We start from the raw sequence: 17,605 nt of genomic DNA on the forward strand, positions 1-17,605 counted from the left end.
GGGTTTGACACTCCCTCATATATACACTCAGAGGCAAGGAGCCCACGTTTTCCTACAGCAGATAGCAATTTTGTCATACAAAGCTATTTATTATAAATTCATTTCCAATCTGATTTTGCAACCACTTGATTTTGGTGACAGGCCACACACACACTTGTAACAACCCCGTCACTATGGAGTGTAGACAAGGTGAGCAAGCTGTAAACTGAGCACAGGGAGTCAAGAGGGGACACAAACCCTCCTTCCTCCAGTCCTGCTCCACACCACACACACTGCAGAGACACAGAGCCACTGGGAAATGCTGAATGGAGATCCTGACAGCAACAAGATCCTGGGAGCAGGAAGAAAAAGTGCTTTAAGGAGAGTAACCCACAAAATGCCCTATTCCTACGTCACTGGGTTGTAGCTGATCCTGCTGTTCCCTCAGTGACCGGTGCCCGCTCCCGTTTCCTGCCCACCTCTCCCTTCCCTTCAGGGCTGAGCTGCTGCAAAGCTGAAAAGGCAACACCCAATGCTGGGAGCAGGAGCTGCACCCCCAGCAGCTCCTCCCCAGCCACCTGCTTCCAACACATCCATGGATTCCCAACAGCCTGTTCCCAACTCTGTCCAAGATCCCTCATGCCTGCATTCAGCTTAAATCACTCAAAACCAATATTTTCAGCTTCTGTATTTAAAAATACTCACAGAACACCGTTTGTAGCTATAGTTTTATTGAAAACTATTTTTGCACCAAATAGCCACATATTTAGTCCTGGTATCTACAAAAGGAAACACCTCAAAAACAGCAGCATGGTCTGAAAAAGAAGTGTATTGCAGCATTAACATTTTCACAGTCCTGTAAAATATATGCACCCACAGCACATCTATTTAATGCACAAATAGCAGCTTTGGTATGAGAATCATCCTTTGTCTAAACGACAATAATTTATAGCAGCATTAAGTGTAGCAGCATTAAGGTCCTAGGAAATCATCTTTTAACACAATCATCAAGGTGATAAACAGCAGCACCACGGGTAAAGAGCTCCTGGACACAGCACCAAGAAATGGAGAAGGAAATAGAAACAGTGACACAGTAAAATCTGTGTACTTAATGCCACTAAAATATTTATGGAAATGTGTGTTTTTAAAACCAACACAATAATGCTTGGGAAAAAATCTTTGGTATTGTCATCACAAGTAACTTATTTCACTGAGGCTGTTAAAGGACACAGGCTCCTACATCCCTGAGAGTAAAGGAAATGCACGAGTGATGCCAGATGGAGCTGCTCTGGAATAACTCTGTAAACTGTCATCTAGTTAATAATCACTGAAATACTACATTCTTTGAGTGATTACAAAGAACTCACAAACTTCAGGAGAATTCTTGTCCGCGAAATTCTCTTTATATTTATGGTTATAAATAGGAAGGTGCAATTTAACTGTCAGCCTCACACCTCCCATCAGCTTCCCATGCCATTTCCTCACAGTAAATCCTGCTTCTAACACCTGTCCTACAAAAACCCAATAAAGCTCTGCCCTGTTATACCCTTCAGTTCTAACAATTTAAAAAAACTAGTCCTGCTCCTGAAGGGAAGCACTGGAGATTCCCAGTGCTGAAGTCAGGAAGCACTCTGATGCACAGGCCAGGGAATACACTACTAAAACCTCTATTAGAGACAGCAGAAAAGGAATTCCATGTTGAATTAAATTCTAAAATACAAGAAAAATCAGCAAACATAAAACCTCATTAACTATTATTACGTAATGAAACCTTTTAAAGTTTGCTGAAATTGCTTTTGCTGGCATCTTACTTTCCCAAGTCAGACAAATCCTTCCCTGCTGCTCCCAAATTTCCAGATTTCCAGAAGATTCATTGGGTTACAACTTTGTTTTCTGGCTCAGCTTTCTCCTTTCTCACTAGCTGATTATTTAAGAGCAAAATAAATCATGAGGCAATTACTCTGACATCTGTCACAAGGGAAGCTGACACTAAAAGCTACACACATTCACAGACAGCCGAGATCTCCCATGCCAAAGATGTCAACGGGAATGAGAGTGGAAAAAAATGAACCTGACTTTGCAAAAAGCCTAACATCTAAACCCAAATGATTAAAGTGTACTACAGTGATTACATAGGAACTTATCCTCAATTCTGATTGCAGCCTGCTCAAATGAAGGGTAAGTGCTAAGCCAAGCAGGGGAACTCTGGCTTCCCAGCCCTGGCATGGCATGGAGCTGTGTCCCTGAAGCTCCAACTCCCAGCAGGAACAGGTGGAGCAGAGCTCCTGTTCCTTCCCCACAAGCCCAACTGCAGCAGGCCCTGGTGGGCTCTCTCAGTCACCTTTCCACAGGAAAGGGCTGGGGAAGAAGCTCCTCACTAAGTCCACATTGTGCACAACTAAGTACTTCTCATTTTTTGTCTCCCTGAGATGCAACAGTATAAAGAGAAAGAACTTCCCTGAAGAACTCTAGAGAACATTTGTAGAGGTTGGGTTTTTTCCTCCTCAGCTGTCTCTCACACCGAGGAAAGAAACCCCACATGCTGACAAGCTGTGCTGCACACAGAGCAGCTGGAAGCACTGCTCTTAATTATGCTACTTTCACATCACAGTTACCATAATCTGGTTTTGTATGTAAATATATAGCAAGAGACACAGAAGTATTTAATCTTTTTAAAAAATAAGTGAATTTCATAGAACGAAACAGGAATTACAGATTTCTATCCATCAGGAATAGCCATTACTGATTCTGTATGCACACCAGAAGTTACAATTAAATCTATGTAAAGCCTCCTTCCTCTGCTTCAACACCACCATACTCAGCCTGGCTAACTTAATTACAGTGTATAAACCAAACGAGTCACAAAAATGTACAGAACCCCTGAAACCCACAGCTAAACTCCAGCATGTTTTTTAAAAAAAGCCCTGAAAGTACTGAAATATCGTATCAGTAAAAGATGCAAGCCTTGCAACAACTTTCAAGCCCAAGTAACATACTCTACTGGACATATGAACAATCAGTGTATTTTTCTCCTTTGAAAGACACAGAAAACCACTTTACAAACAGCAACCCTGTGCTTCCACGGCTCCTCAGTTCACAGTGAAACCCCCTGGAATGCCCAAATGGTCTAATGGACAGAGCACTAGAGCAGAACTCAGAATTGAATTCTATTATTAATTCTATTGCTAGCACTTTCAGCAACCTGAGGGATGTTATTTTCCTGAGGAATTGGAGGAAAACATCCCCATTTCTTTTATAAAGCACTTTGAGATCAACTGATAAAGCACTTCAAGGTAGTGTTAGAACACAGAATGAGCACTCCAATAAAACAGCCAAAGTGCCCATTTCATGGACCCAAAAAAGTTATCTTTGCACTAAAATTACCCCAAGGCTGCAGTGACACAACATCTGGAACCAGCACAGCACCAACTGATCAGCTTTGGGGAGTCACTCTATGAAGTTACACCTGTGGAACATTTATTTGCAGCATGAGAACCACGGCACAATTTGCTTCTCCTAGTTCAAGGAAGTGTCTCATACACAACAACAGCAGCTACGTATCCTCAGGATCCTCGCTTGGCCCTACACTGTCCAAAAGCTCCAGCCCAGCCAGGTGGGCAGAGCCCAGGTAACACATTTTCACGTGGCTACTGAGGTTCTTCTGGGTGCCGAAGCCCTTCCCACAGCAGAGACAGACAAAGGCGCGCTCGCTCGAGTGCACGGACAGAAGGTGCCGGTTTAAGTCTGTCTTGTCACGAAACAGCTTGGCACAGCTAGGACACTGCATCTTCTTACAGTGGAAGTGGATGGTCTTCTCGTGCCGATCCATGTTGGATTTCAGAGTGAAGCTGGCGGGGCACTTGGAGCACTGGAAGCGGCCGAGCTGGCCGGCAGCGGTGCCGTCGGCGAGGCCGGGCCGGGAGCAGGCGAGCACGTCGAGCGGGAGGAGCATGGAGAAGGCGTGCTCGTGGACGTGCTCCTTCAGCTCCTCAGCGCACTGGAACACCCTCCTGCAGAAGCCACAGGTCAACCTCTTGGCCAGGGCTGAACCCAGGAAGGTCCCACTGGCGGTGACGTCTGCGTCCTCAGATCTCGGGAAACTCGAATCTGAAACAGGACCGCGGGTACACACGCACGGATCAGCCTCTTCTGGTACAAAATAACAACGGTTTAAAGACGTATTTTTCTCTCTGCTTACCTGAGTCAGAGTTATCAAACTGCCAAAGTGCCAGCAATCCATCAAAGGCAGCCTGCAAAGGAAAAGCACAGGGAAGTTAGGGCAGGCATTTACAAGAAGCTGTCCTGTAGGCAGAGCTGTGACTCCCATCGCTGTCACTGCCTTCATCCTTTCTCTAAGGGAGGCTCAGTCGTTTGACCTGACAACTCAAAGTGCCTTTACAAAGCTTTCACTGCCAGAGCAGTGAACTGGGCCTTTATCTTGCCTCAAAACACCTTATCATTTGGTGTTTTGAAGACAGTAATCAACATCTCTGTTTAAGTCACAAATAAATACTCAGTTTCCAGTCTCACTAAGCATCTGTAGCTCCCACTCAGACCAGTGGGAAATGCTGGACTGGATATTTTTAGTTGATACAACAGAACTGGAAAATTCTCCCTTAGCCCTCCACAGGTACTTTTCCACACAGGAGAGCCTGTAGAACACAAACACCTTCTGCATGGCTCCCCTTCTGCAATGCCCTCTGGCACTGCTGATCCAAATTCTAAATAAAAGCTGATTTTATCTTTTTTTTTTCCCTCATAAATCCTTTGCAATATGCCAGCGTGTGGCAGATGGCAGCCCTGTATGAGGCAGAGGCGTGCCGCAGCCCCGGTAGGTCTGTGCAGACCAGCTCACTTTGCTCTATGGGGATGGCAAAGCAAAATCTGTGTTTTCCACCCATTTGTTTAATAGAGTATCATTCAAAAATATTAAGAACAAGAAATGCTGCAGAAAGCTATGGATTTTAGGTCAAACTTCTCACTTCTGTAATAGAGAGAGCCAGCCCACTTCTGCCTGAATTTAGACAGTTACAAGAAACCCAAATGCCCAGCACCAGAAGTGAGCAACGGGTAGCTGAGGTCTCATGCCATTATTACATGCTAGTGTGCAGTGCTGTGCAAATGAAGGGATTTACAATAAAAAAGGCATTCATATTTAAAAAAACCCAGAGGTTTTTGAACAGAAATTCTGCTGAGGTAAGACAGAATGACTAAAACTGGGACAGCACCAGTCCTGACCCTCAGCAGACTTCTAGTTTTAAAACAACCTGTATTTAAAAAAAAAAAGAGCTCACAGATTAAAGTATAAGGTATTAGATCTTTCAAAATACTCCTAACTGGGGAGGATTTGATCAAACAGACACCTTTGCATTTCAAATTCTTTGTATTCCTCCCTCCCCCCTGATCTTACCTGGGTTGAGGAAGGCACTTCTCCTTTTATCCCAGTTTCTGGTGACATTTCACCAGAAGAGCAGATCCTGGTGGGGCTCTGAGTGGCAAGGTGTGCTGAAGGCAGCGGGGGAGATGGTGCTTCCACTTTGCCATCACTTTCACCCCTTGAAGGATTCGAGCTGGTGCCAGGCCCTGGGGAACACAGGAAACGAATCTCACCCACGTGAACGAGCACCAGCTGGTGGCTTTAAAAACGGCCTCGCAAAGGCAGCGCCCCAGCACTCGCAGCTCATCTTCTGTCAGTGGGAGGGAATGCAGCAGGACAGGGATGCCAGGCTTTTGGTCTTTCTGGTTGAAGGGCTGTTTTTTTTGTTTTTTTTTTTTTTAAAGCATCCTCCCCACCCAAATGTCTGTGTGTACTGGAGTGACGTTGCAGGGCTCGGTCACTACAGTGTCCGTCAGGAGAAAGAAGCACATTGCAGCACAAATATCCACATTTCTCTTGGAGAAGCACCGTTCTGAACACATACACTTCCAACTTTAAGGAAACTTCAAACTTCATTCCACTAACTTTCTTTAAAGTTTATGTCACAGGTTCAGATCTCAAGATCTGTCCGTGGTGGCTTATTTAATATCGGACTGTCAGTATTGATCTCAAAGTGCTTTACAAAAGATGGAAAAAGTGTGATTCCTGTCACACTATATTTAGCAAGGATGGAGGTTCAAATATTTGTACAAAACTGTTTGATTATACCTGACAGTCATTACAGTCTAAAAATCTCCTATAATTCAAAAGGAAAACATGCCGTGTCCGGCCTTCGCCTACACTGTAGCAACAGCCAAATGGAAAACAATATTCCAGAAACTGCCCTGAGGATCAATGACAAAGCTAAATACAAATAAAGACTGTGTCATCAATATCACTGTACATTACAAATTATTATACAAACTTTAGCACATGCCTTGACTGAATCTTGGAATGACATACTGAGCAGGTTGTTCTTTTTGAAATGCAAGGCGGCAAAACCAGAAGCAAATATGGCATAAAATAAATTTGTATTTAAAGGCTTTTTCATTTCCAGCAAAAAAAGAGTCTGATGGAAACCTTCAGGCATATAAAAAACCACATTTTTTAATGCAGCTACAAATAACAAGTCACAGTTTACACTGTGTCCGAATACAATGCGCTGTGATCTGGGTGACAACAAAGCACTCAGTGAAACCACACCAAGGTTTCAAAATGTGAACAATCCCAAACCTTACTTTTTTATCAGCTATCAAAGGAAATTCTGCTCTTGTGCCACGAGCTGGATGTTTGATTTGCTTTCCTCTGCTTTGATCACAGATCGATATCTTTCCCAACTGAGTTAACGCTGTTCAGCTGGGATAACAATGCTCCAAGGTTTCCTTCAGGTGCTGCTCATCTGTTGCTGTTGTCATTTTAATGCAGGGCAACAAAATGCCAGAAATTCAAGATAGGAAAAATTTAGAGGACAAAAGGAATTTATCAGTATTTCCTGTTAGAAAGTGTTACCAGGAATCCAGCTCTACAGGTCCATAGCAGAATTCCTGCCTAGACAGACACAGGTTCTTTTTTTTTTACCCTTGAACATCCCAAACCGATTCAAACTGCCCCAAAGGCATCTCTGGGTTACACTTCTTTGAACTAACAGTATTTTAGCACACAGTAAAGATAAACCAGTGGGGCCTGGCTTGATTAATTCTTTATTTGCTTGAATTTTTCCCAGAGTTTCACAGGTTCCAAAAAAAAAGCCTCTGCACTTAAAGCAAAAACTAAGGCCAATGAACAAGCAATGAAATAAAACATTAAGAAGCAATAAACTATCATCCAAGGTATACAAACACACAAAGATGTACAACACCACAAAGATGAGTTTTCAAACAATAATCAGTATTTATTTGGTTTCAACAACTGCAAGTAACACAAGAAGAGAGAAACCCACATCAATGACCCACACTTTGTACACAAAAACACAGATTTATGTCCATTCTGACTTGTAGTGTGAGAAACCTTTTTGCCTCCTAAACTTGCACTAAAATGAATTTTAAGCAAAAGTATTTTAACTTCTAAATCAGAAATCAAAAACACTTTCCTTCAGTCAGCTCTGCACACAGAAAATGAAGCAGGGGTTTAGCAATATTTGTGTGAATACAGAATTCTTGTGACAGCTGGACAGTAAAATATTGTGGAAAGGAGAAAGACAAAGTTATTAAATCTCATTTAAAACTGCATCCATTCTCCCCTAAATCTTCTTTTACAATGGACGAGAATTCCACACCAAACTGAATACCTTTAACTTCTTCCTGGGAAAGTTGACCACTGTGTAAAATGTATTTCTTACAACCAGTGCAAGGATAAATTATTGGCTCCAATATACCACTAACTAAAAATAACCTATTAGCTGGTTTGCCCAAAAGAAAAGAGCTCTGTGTACCACGTAATCACTTGGACTGGAAGCTTCATAGGAATTGCTTCTATAAACAGCTTCAGATGCCACAGGGTAAACAGGAAAAGCCAAACTTAGACATATAAAAAAAGCCTTCAAATGTGCTATTCTGAAATGTGGAAGTCACCCTTTAAGGGAGTCGTCCCCCCACAATGATCTGAAAGTTTTCTTTTTTTTTTTTAATGAGAAAACAAGGATGTAAACTAACCACCTGATTTTCTGATGAACATTAAAATTCTCGTTCTCTTGATTATACTTGGCAAAACCATCTCAAAACATTCGACTGAAGCCTTTGAGACTTCTGGCCGTGTGATGTAACCGTGCGGAACAATGCTACCAAAGTTCAGGCTCATAAATGAAATAAGACACATTATTAAACCAAGGAGCTCTGCAGAGCAGCTCTGCTGGAGTGGAAATCACAGAACAACCACCTGCTTTTGGAGACAAACCAGGAATACATGGCAAAACCAGGAAAACTCTCATGATGTCTTATCTGAAAGGCACCCCCAGCAACAACCCAGGCAGGTTCTGTAACCAACAGTTGCCCAGACGGCCTCGGAGTTACCCATGAGTAAATTCACACATTTTTTTCTGCAAAACCTGCATGTTCCAGGTTTCTGAGCAGCATATGAACAACGTCAATCTTGATCACACATCATGAACATCAAACTCTCCCTTCAGCTGCAGGTTATCTGGCAACTGTGCTACCCAAATGGCAAGATATTTAAATTTTCCCTTCTGATTTTAAATGAGTTTGAACTGGTTAACTTCAGAAGTTCACCACAGTGATACAACACCCCCACACACACATTATGGGCTTCATTTTCCACCAGAAGAATGTCAAGTTCATACCTCATATGATCATATAATGAATTAGTTAAAAAGAGCACGTAAGAAAATGAAAACCTTGGGATATCCTCTAATTTCTAAAACAGGGAGAATTATGTGGAATAGCAAGTGAAAACTTTTAATGTGTGCAGTAACTTGGAGAGTAATATCCCCTTTAGAAATAGCTCATCCAAATTTTAAACATGTTTAACACCCTCTTTGCATCTGTCCACCTCCATTAAGTCTTTTGTCCCCCAGAAAAAAAAAAAAACCCAAAAACAAACCCCACAAAACAAAACCTGAATACTGCTCCTTAAGGCAGTTATGTACTGCAGTGCTTTGTAAGAGAAGATAATCCAGTGATAGCAGCCAAGATTAAAAAACACTTCACTTCTTTACAGTCAGAAGAGACTGATCACTTATAATCCCTGAAATGATTACATTTCTTTTCAAATCAAGACAGATGAAAACAGCTGGGTTTGGTTCTCTTGTTAAATTCAGTCTTTTTCACTGTGCTCCTACCTACTCCCTCCTCCATTTTTTTTTTTTTTATATAACCCAGGAATTAAAATGACTCAATATCCTCAAATTGTTTTTGAAGAAAAATGTCAAAAAACACCTACAAAGCCAGCACCAACTTAGACCGTGCTTTTATATCTCCACAATCTTCCTACCACTTGCTTCACTGTCATTTTATATGCTGAATATTCTCATCAAATTTGATGTCCTGTTGTATTCAGTAATGACCACTTAAAAGGGAATTGTATATCACAAGATCTTTTTCAAGTGATTAAAATAAATTGATACCTGTGAATCTGAATAAGATGAAAGAAAAATATGCCTCTTAACTCCTGGCTTCTATAAAAATCCTCTTACCAGGCCACAGCCACATCCCTGACTGCTGTGAGAGCTACAGACCAAGCAGGAAGTCTTCCTTTTGACTTGGGCATTTCACTTTGCTTCCGTAAAGATGAGATAATTGAAGCTCAGCTGAATGAAATCCAAGTAATAGTGAGAAGACTGGAAAATAAGGACATCAAATACAGGCTGGACAGGACCTCCTGGGCCATGGCACCCCTCAGTGAGATATCAACTACCCCCTTTTCTAAATGTATCAAGCTTTATTTTAAACCCAGCTGGTCTCCTGCCTGCACCATGCCCATCCTCAAGCTCTGCTTCTCAGGTGGTTGGGCAATCTCTAATTTTTAACCCGGATTTATGACTGCTTCATACACATTTATCTTTACGTCAAGTGGTGCTTCAGTTTTTAAGTATAACCTAAAATCCTCCAACAAGGAGAAGGATGATGGATAGAGGGCAGCCCCGTCATTATTCCAATTTATCAAGACAGAAGATGAAATTGCTGATTTCACCTGTCAGGAGCCACAGACCCGAAGCCGTGGTGCATCCATCACCCGCGGTCGCACAGCGATCCAGGCTCCCACCCTCCCTGTGCCAGCTCAGGGCACTCCGCTCCCTGCACCCAAACCCTGCCCCTGAACTGAGGCACATCTGTGCTGTTCCTCTGCAACTGAGGGATTTTCAACCCTGGAGCCTAATCTGAACTGTCTAAATCTGATTTAACTGAGATCCTTTGGGAAGTGAGTTACTGCGAAAGAAACCAGAACACTGCACCAGCCATTCCCCACAAATATTTAAGCTACAGAATAAGGTACAGAAACTTTAAGGTTTTTGGATTTTTTTAAAAACAATCCCACTGTTCAGACATGAGAAGTGAAAAGAGACACTAAGTCTGACACTGCATTGTGCAATTATTTCCCTTTGTCACACATCTCCAGGGATCAGCTGGCCACTTGGATGGGGCTTGGAGCACCCTGGTCTAGTGGAAAGTGTCCCTGCCCATGGCAAGGGGCTGGAAAGAGATGATCTTCAAAGTCCCTTCCAACCCAAAGCATTCTGGGATTCATTCTCTAATTCTATGGCCATTAAAGTTATCTATCTTTTCCCATTGAGGAAACTAAAAGAAAACAGAATAACAGATATCCTAAGTGAACTTTTCATTCTATTTACATAGTCAGTTTTCTTGCCATAGATAAAGATAAACCTTTTCTTCTGGAAATGAACATGTAGTACTCAGAAAACTGTTGCTTGCTCTATTCTATTTCAGAAATGATATATATTCTCAGAGTATTATTAAAATACAGCATTAATAATTTCTTTCTTTATGCATGACAGAAACAGGCTGCAATGAAGAAAATGCAAAAATAGGCTGAAAAATCAGCTGTCCACACCTAATGGTTTCACATCAGCTGTCTCCAACAGATCACCAGTAGAAAAACATTCATTTCCAGGTGCAAGTATAAGAAAATCAATAGCTGCTCACTACTTACAAGTCTAAAATTAAACTGCAAGAAGTATAGATCATGCAATCTACAACACCCCAATTGTTTCCACAGACACAGGAGCAACATTCAAGCTGTTCAACATCAATCAAGTTTGGATTCAAAACCTTCCCCGTAATGACTCAAATACTTTGTATTTTGTTTGTAAGTACCATTGGGTGAGATGAGAGAAACAGAAATCTGAGGGCAAGCGCTACAAGCTGAGTATTTTCTTCTATGACTTCAGCAGTTAACAACAAAGTTGGATCAGAATCAGACTAAAGTTTCCACATTTTATGGAAAGTGGGATTAAGCAAGACTTAAACCTGGATATAAACACACCAGCAACACCAAAGAAGCGGTGACCTGTATTTTCTTCTCACTAAAGATTTCCCCTAAAGCATCACTAAAAAATAATTTAAAAAAAATAAAAAATAGAAGAAACAGAAGGAGGCCAACTTACGGGAGAGCGAGTGCGTGCCTTTGGGGAGGTACTCGAAGAGCAGCGAGCTGTCCTCGCTCAGCATGTCGGCTTTCAGCGACAGCAAACTGTTCTTGCTCATCAGGGCCGCGCGCAGGTTGGCCACGGTGGCGGCCTGGAGCGCGTCCTCCTTGTCCGGGGTCAGGGGCTGGTGGATGTAGCTGGACTCTCCTCCCAGCAGTGCCTCCTCCACGTTGGTGTAGGGGTCCGGCCGCTCCACCCTGCTGTCCGAGCTGCTGGGCTCCGTCCCGGCCGCATCAGCGCCTGCAGCGGGGAGATGCTGTCAGAGACACGGGAGAACCACCGGGACAGGGCCGGCCCCGCCGCGGATCCACGAAACAGAACCAGCAATGCAGCAACGCTTGCTTTGGCTTTGGTTTCAGGTGGGAGTGCTGTCCTCACCCCCCTTTTCCTGCCCTCACCCCCATTTTCCTGCCCTCACCCCCATTTTCCTGCCCTCACCTCCCTTTTCCTGCCCTCACCTCCCTTTTCCTGCCCTCACCCCCATTTTCCTGCTCTCATCTCCCTTTTCCTGCCCTCACCCCCATTTTCCTGCCCTCACCCCCATTTTCCTGCTCTCACCCCCCTTTTCCTGCTCTCACCCCCCTTTTCCTGCCCTCACCTCCCTTTTCCTGCCCTCACCTCCCTTTTCCTGCCCTCACCCCCATTTTCCTGCTCATCTCCCTTTTCCAGCCCTCACCCCCCTTTTCCTGCCCTCACCTCCCTTTTCCTGCCCTCACCCCCATTTTCCTGCTCATCTCCCTTTTCCAGCCCTCACCTCCCTTTTCCTGCCCTCACCTCCCTTTTCCTGCCCTCACCCCCATTTTCCTGCCCTCACCCCCCTTTTCCTGCCCTCACCCCCATTTTCCTGCTCTCACCCCCATTTTCCTGCCCTCACCCCCATTTTCCTGCCCTCACCCCCATTTTCCTGCCCTCACCCCCATTTTCCTGCCCTCACCTCCCTTTTCCATCCCTCACCTCCCTTTTCCTGCCCTCACCTCCCTTTTCCTGCCCTCACCCCCATTTTCCTGCCCTCACCCCCATTTTCCTGCCCTCACCCCCATTTTCCTGCCCTCACCCCCATTTTCCTGCTCTCATCTCCCTTTTTCTGCCCTCACCTCCCTTTTCCTGCCCTCACCCCCATTTTCCTGCCCTCACCCCCATTTTCCTGCCCTCACCCCCATTTTCCTGCCCTCACTCCCATTTTCCTGCCCCACAGCTGGGAGTTCTGTTTTTCCAGCCCCTTCCCTCCTGCCTCACCAACTGGGCTTCAGTTCAGAGCCACAAGCTATGAAGGCAGGGCAGAGGATGTGTATTTTACCCACAACCTGGATAAGACTATTTATTTATCTTAAACTAAGATTTCAGGATAGTTTGCTAGTACTGAAATTACATTAAAAGGTTTAAGTTCTGTTTTCGTCCTCATTTTACACTCCAGTTAGCCCAAATTTTCACTCTTTGTTTCTTCTCCATGATGAAGGTTTTGAGAAACCCAGTAATAAACCGCCTTTAATAGTGGGGTGCCGAGTATAAATTCCTTGGGGTCACTTCTCTAAAAAATACACAGCAACCATTGGTTCCCAGCATGTATCACAGGGTGGGTTTTATACAGAAATGTTGCAGTTGAAAAAAAACCCCAAAAAAACCAAATCAGCCACTTCACAACATGTAGCTACAAAGAAACTGTATAAAAAAATAACATATCAGTAACAAATATATCAATTACTGAATCCAAACAAAACCAAAAAAGCTATGATAAAGTAAACTCCTTCCTGTGAAAACACAGCTTATCTTTGGATTTTTGGGGAGGTCTAATTGAAGAGCCTCCTTTGTTTGGACTTTGACTCTCTTATCAGCTTAAATAATTTATGTATTTTTATGTAAAGGAAAATGACTCTCAGACTCCTCTCTATTCTTCACATGAAACAACAAAAATTACACTCAAAAAGGGCTGTTAGCCCATTTTAAAAGTGCACAAAACAAATTGCAATTACCTACTCCACAATCTGCAGCAGCAAACACAGCTGACACACTCAAAGCCCAGCTGAGCACCTGGCAAACGGAGCCTAAGCTTCCCAACAAACTTAGCCTTTGTGGCATTTCTCTTATCAATGCAGAGGGGGGAAAATCCATATCCAAAGAGAAGGCACAGATAATGAGCTATCAGATGGAGAAAGAAGCTGTTTTGCAGATCCTGAATATTTTATTGCCTCCTAGTTTGAAAGAGATTTAAATTTACTTAATGCAAGAGGGAACTATTAGAGCTCAAACCAGTGGTAGGACACTTACAAAATTAATACCTGCTGCTTTCATAAATTCATTTTGCGCTCTTCAGGGCAAGGAATTCAGGTGCTGTCCACACACAGCACTGCAATAAACTCACTCATGCACAGAAGCTCAGGAGAAGGGAGGAGGCAGAGTGGGACAAACCAGCCCTTGGTTTCCACAACTTCAAACCAGGGCAAGGCATTAATCTGCAGAGCCTTATTAAAAAATGCTAATGAGGACACTGGTACCGTGCCCACCTCCTGTAACCTGGAAAACAGCTGAAGGAAGATCATTATTTTTATCTCCATTTCACAGGTGGTGGCTGCCAGAGAAAGACATGGGGACCCACTCAAGGTGCCCAGCCTGTGGAGCCAGGAGCAGCCAGCAAATTTCCCAGTCCCAGCTCAGGGCATATCAGATTCCAGAACATGTTCAGATTGGTTTTACTAAGCTGCACTGTTCTGCTAGTACATCCTACTGCTGAAGTTGTTCCTTTAAAAAACAAACAGCCTCAAATCAAACAATAAGGAAAAAGCAGTCATAGGCAGAGTGCTCCCACACCCTGGAGATGCAGGGAATGCCCAAGGCTGGGGGCTACAAACACAGTAGGAAGTTCATAAATGTGAACTACCAGAGATGCTCTCTGTTTAAAACAAACCATTTTCCCAGCTCCATCTGTGTTTTGCTTGTATAATTTCATATTATCAGCTTTATTAAATCTTAGTCAAGAAGAAGAATTCAAATGCTTTGAATTTTTATGTATTTTGTCATCCCTCCGTCAGAGGCTCACAGGATATCCACTTTTCTAGATGATATTGAAGGTTTTTTAAAAACAAGCCAGCATGCCTACATAAAGGAAAACTACAAGACAGTAAAAACCAGCAGCTGTTACAAAAGGTGGTGAAGGAAGCAAATGGAAGTTTAGCCCATTAAACTGGTAAGGTAACAGAGAGCTGCATCACATCAAAGCCACAGTCATACCACTGTGCCACTGCCTACATGGGGAATCACAGCACATAACTCAGGCCAGAAAGGGTGCTTGCCCACAAAACTGCATTCCCAAATAACCAGGCAGGCAGGGAATCACCTTGTGCTTTCTGCACTCCTTTTCAGAGCCTGGTACAGCTGCTGATTGACAGTTGCCAGAATTGGCTGCTGCCCGCTGCACATAAACACTAATTGCTAAAACACACACAGATTAATTGTAACCACAACAAGACATTAAACGTTCCTCAAAAGCCAAGATTAGAGACAGACAGCGAAATAGATGCTTCAGAGCTTCCAGTATTTATAGCTGATGTAATCTAATCAAACACACATTATGGCAAAATAAATATCCACTTAGTCACATAAGTACTGAAATACTCGCAGCACACCAAAACCCAAAAAAATGCACCAAGTTCCTCTCCACAGCGCCTCCAAAACCACTTCTCTTTTCTCTAGAATGCAGCTCCTTTTAACAAGATTTAGCCAAAGAATTATATGAATCGAAAGCATCCGTCACTTCCCAGTAATCCAAACTGTTTACTACAGCGCTTCAGCCCCGTGTAAACCAGGCTTTAGTCAATGAGCTTCTATTCTGCAATTATTCACTGCCACGGGCCCCAGAGCTCCATCCCAGCCCTCCAGAGCTCATTTTTCACCCTGCTGGGACAGCCCCTGCGACTGCAGGGCTCCACACGCAGGAAATCCCGAGCTAAACATGGGATTAATGCTGCTCGGAAAACTGAGCTCATTAGTCTCTTTAGCAAATCATTATTTTGCAGTTATTCTATTACACCAGCCTACTTTCCAAAACACAGAAGCTTTAGAAAAGCTTTCTTAAATTTGTTGACTTGGGTGAATATTTTATTTTTAGCTCTTATTGTCAAATAAAACAGAGCCTATTTTTTGACAATTTTGGCAAGAGTACTTCCACACAATTCTGAAAACAACAGTAAAGTTCTTACCTAGACATGAAGCAGCACATAACAGGGATAAAAGGACTGCAAGCACTTTATCACAGAGGTCACCCATCCCAGCTGAGCTCAAAACACACTTAATTCCCAGCCACACAGACCAGGCAGGCTTTACCAGATCCATGAAGAGGAATAAACCTCACACCAGGACAACAGGAGCAGTAAAATATTCCCAACACACCCAGGGTGGCTACTGTGTGAGCTCTGGAAGTGTTATAAACCGAGCTCCTGTCACAAACCCAGGAATGGGACTGCACTACTCACAAAAAAATCAAGCACTACAGACATCTGGCAGCCCCCTGGAAAGGGCTATGGCACAAATCAAAGTAATGCAATGTACTAAAAGTATCCAAATGTTAATGTGATAATTTATTTTCAAAGATCTAGGAAGAAGCTGACAGGAAAAAGCATTAAACCTAGCCCAACAATTGAACAAAACACACATGCCATCCCAGCATCAGCAAGGAAAGGCTGCATTTTAAAGACTCCATTTACTACCTTAATTAATTACTTTAATAAGCAAACTAATTTTTTTGCTTGTATTTCTTCCCCCTGCTTTTGTCATTTTTTCTCATTACAGCTTAAACTCAGCTGTTACCAAAGTACCTCCTCAGCATCTGCTTCTCTCACACCACTTATTTCTTGTTTGTTCTGTGTTTTAACCTTCTCAGTAGACCCCCAGTGGGGTTTCCCAGACTCCCAATGCTATTATTCTCTTTCATAGTTGTTTTTTTTTTAAATTATTTTTCCCCTTTTCATCTTTTATTCCTGCTCTGTCATGTAGACAGTTGAACATCTAGAAATCAGTAGCTGGAGAACTAAACCCATGAGAAGGGAGAAAGGTGTGAATAAAAGCCATACGAGGTTGCATCTGCTGCTGGAAAACTCAAAGCAGAAACAAGCTTTATCCACAAGAACTAAAGGCAACGTTTTGCAAGGTTGCTCTCTCTCAATATTGCTCTTTTCATTACGGTCTCGACGTAAGAGGGGATCAGAAATCTGTCACCTTCTCCTCACAGACCCGTTCAGTGTGGCAGGAGCACAAAGCAGGGCTCTTCCTCCCTCGGTGGCCCCAGTCTCCGGGGTTGTGTGACAGAGGTGACCCCCAGCAGTGAGGGGGAGCCAGCCACAGGCACAGGAGTCCTTCAAAGGAGGGCAACAGTACCTCACCTACCATTTACAAAGCTTTAAAGCAGCTCCTGTGTGTTTCTCCACCTGCCTGGCAAATGTCAGGAATCTTCGAGGAGCCCTCCCAAGCTGCACTGGAATGCAGGGTGTTTCATGAGCCATCCCTCCAGCACACCTTTCTCAGCTGGTGGTCTCACCCCTCAGCACCTGGAGTTAACCCTCTGCAAGTCCCACAGCCTCCAGAGACAATGGCAATTCAAGCCACATGCCACAAAAAGCTCCTGAGCCTTTCCCGTAGCTCGCTGCACCTGCAGGACCCAATTTGGCAGAATGAGGGTGGAAAGGTGAACTGAAGGGAAGATACCTCTGGGTACAGGAGTCCTGCTGTCAGCAAGGCAAGAACCCAGGAAAGTCCAGTCTGGAGAGAGGAGCAGCTGGACCTAATCTGAAGCGGTGTCACCATCAGACAGAGGAGAGAGAAGTCATCCTGACCATCCTGACCTAGGGCAGCAGTACTGCTCTGTCACCTGGAGTCATCTTTAAGAATTGTAGGATAAATCAGGTTGAAAGTGACTTCAGAGCTACTTTTAGAGTAAGATTCCAGTGACTTGTACAGCCCAGTTGTGAATATCAGCAGGGAAGAGAGAGTACAACTTCCCAAGGTCCTTCCTTCACCTTTTGACCACTTTGTGAAGAATCTCCTCCTTTCACCCTGTGCCAATCTCCCTTCCTGGAACTCACATCCATTACCTCTCATCCTTT

At 43.6% G+C, this 17,605-nt stretch overlaps 1 protein-coding gene across 10 annotated transcripts in view; it reads right to left on the reverse strand.

Annotated features, from left to right (window-relative positions):
• The window catches only part of ZBTB46 (zinc finger and BTB domain containing 46), a 53,286-nt gene that overhangs the window by 9,261 nt on the left and 26,420 nt on the right, over positions 1-17,605 (reverse strand). For 8 of the 10 annotated variants that reach the window (XM_068207815.1, XM_068207816.1, XM_068207812.1 and 5 more), the window contains 4 exons: positions 11,472-11,753; positions 5,390-5,562; positions 4,178-4,229; positions 3,775-4,086 (listed from right to left, as the gene is read on the reverse strand). The exons of 1 other annotated variant lie outside the window; for it this stretch is intronic. In XM_068207815.1, the coding sequence (XP_068063916.1) occupies positions 3,775-4,086; positions 4,178-4,229; positions 5,390-5,562; positions 11,472-11,753 (819 nt within the window). The remainder of the gene's footprint in view (positions 1-3,774; positions 4,087-4,177; positions 4,230-5,389; positions 5,563-11,471; positions 11,754-17,605) is intronic. One more of the 10 variants, XM_068207820.1, reaches the window with a different exon arrangement.

Source organism: Anomalospiza imberbis, chromosome 17 (genome assembly GCF_031753505.1).
Source record: "Anomalospiza imberbis isolate Cuckoo-Finch-1a 21T00152 chromosome 17, ASM3175350v1, whole genome shotgun sequence".
NCBI classification, from domain to species: Eukaryota; Metazoa; Chordata; class Aves; order Passeriformes; family Viduidae; genus Anomalospiza; species Anomalospiza imberbis.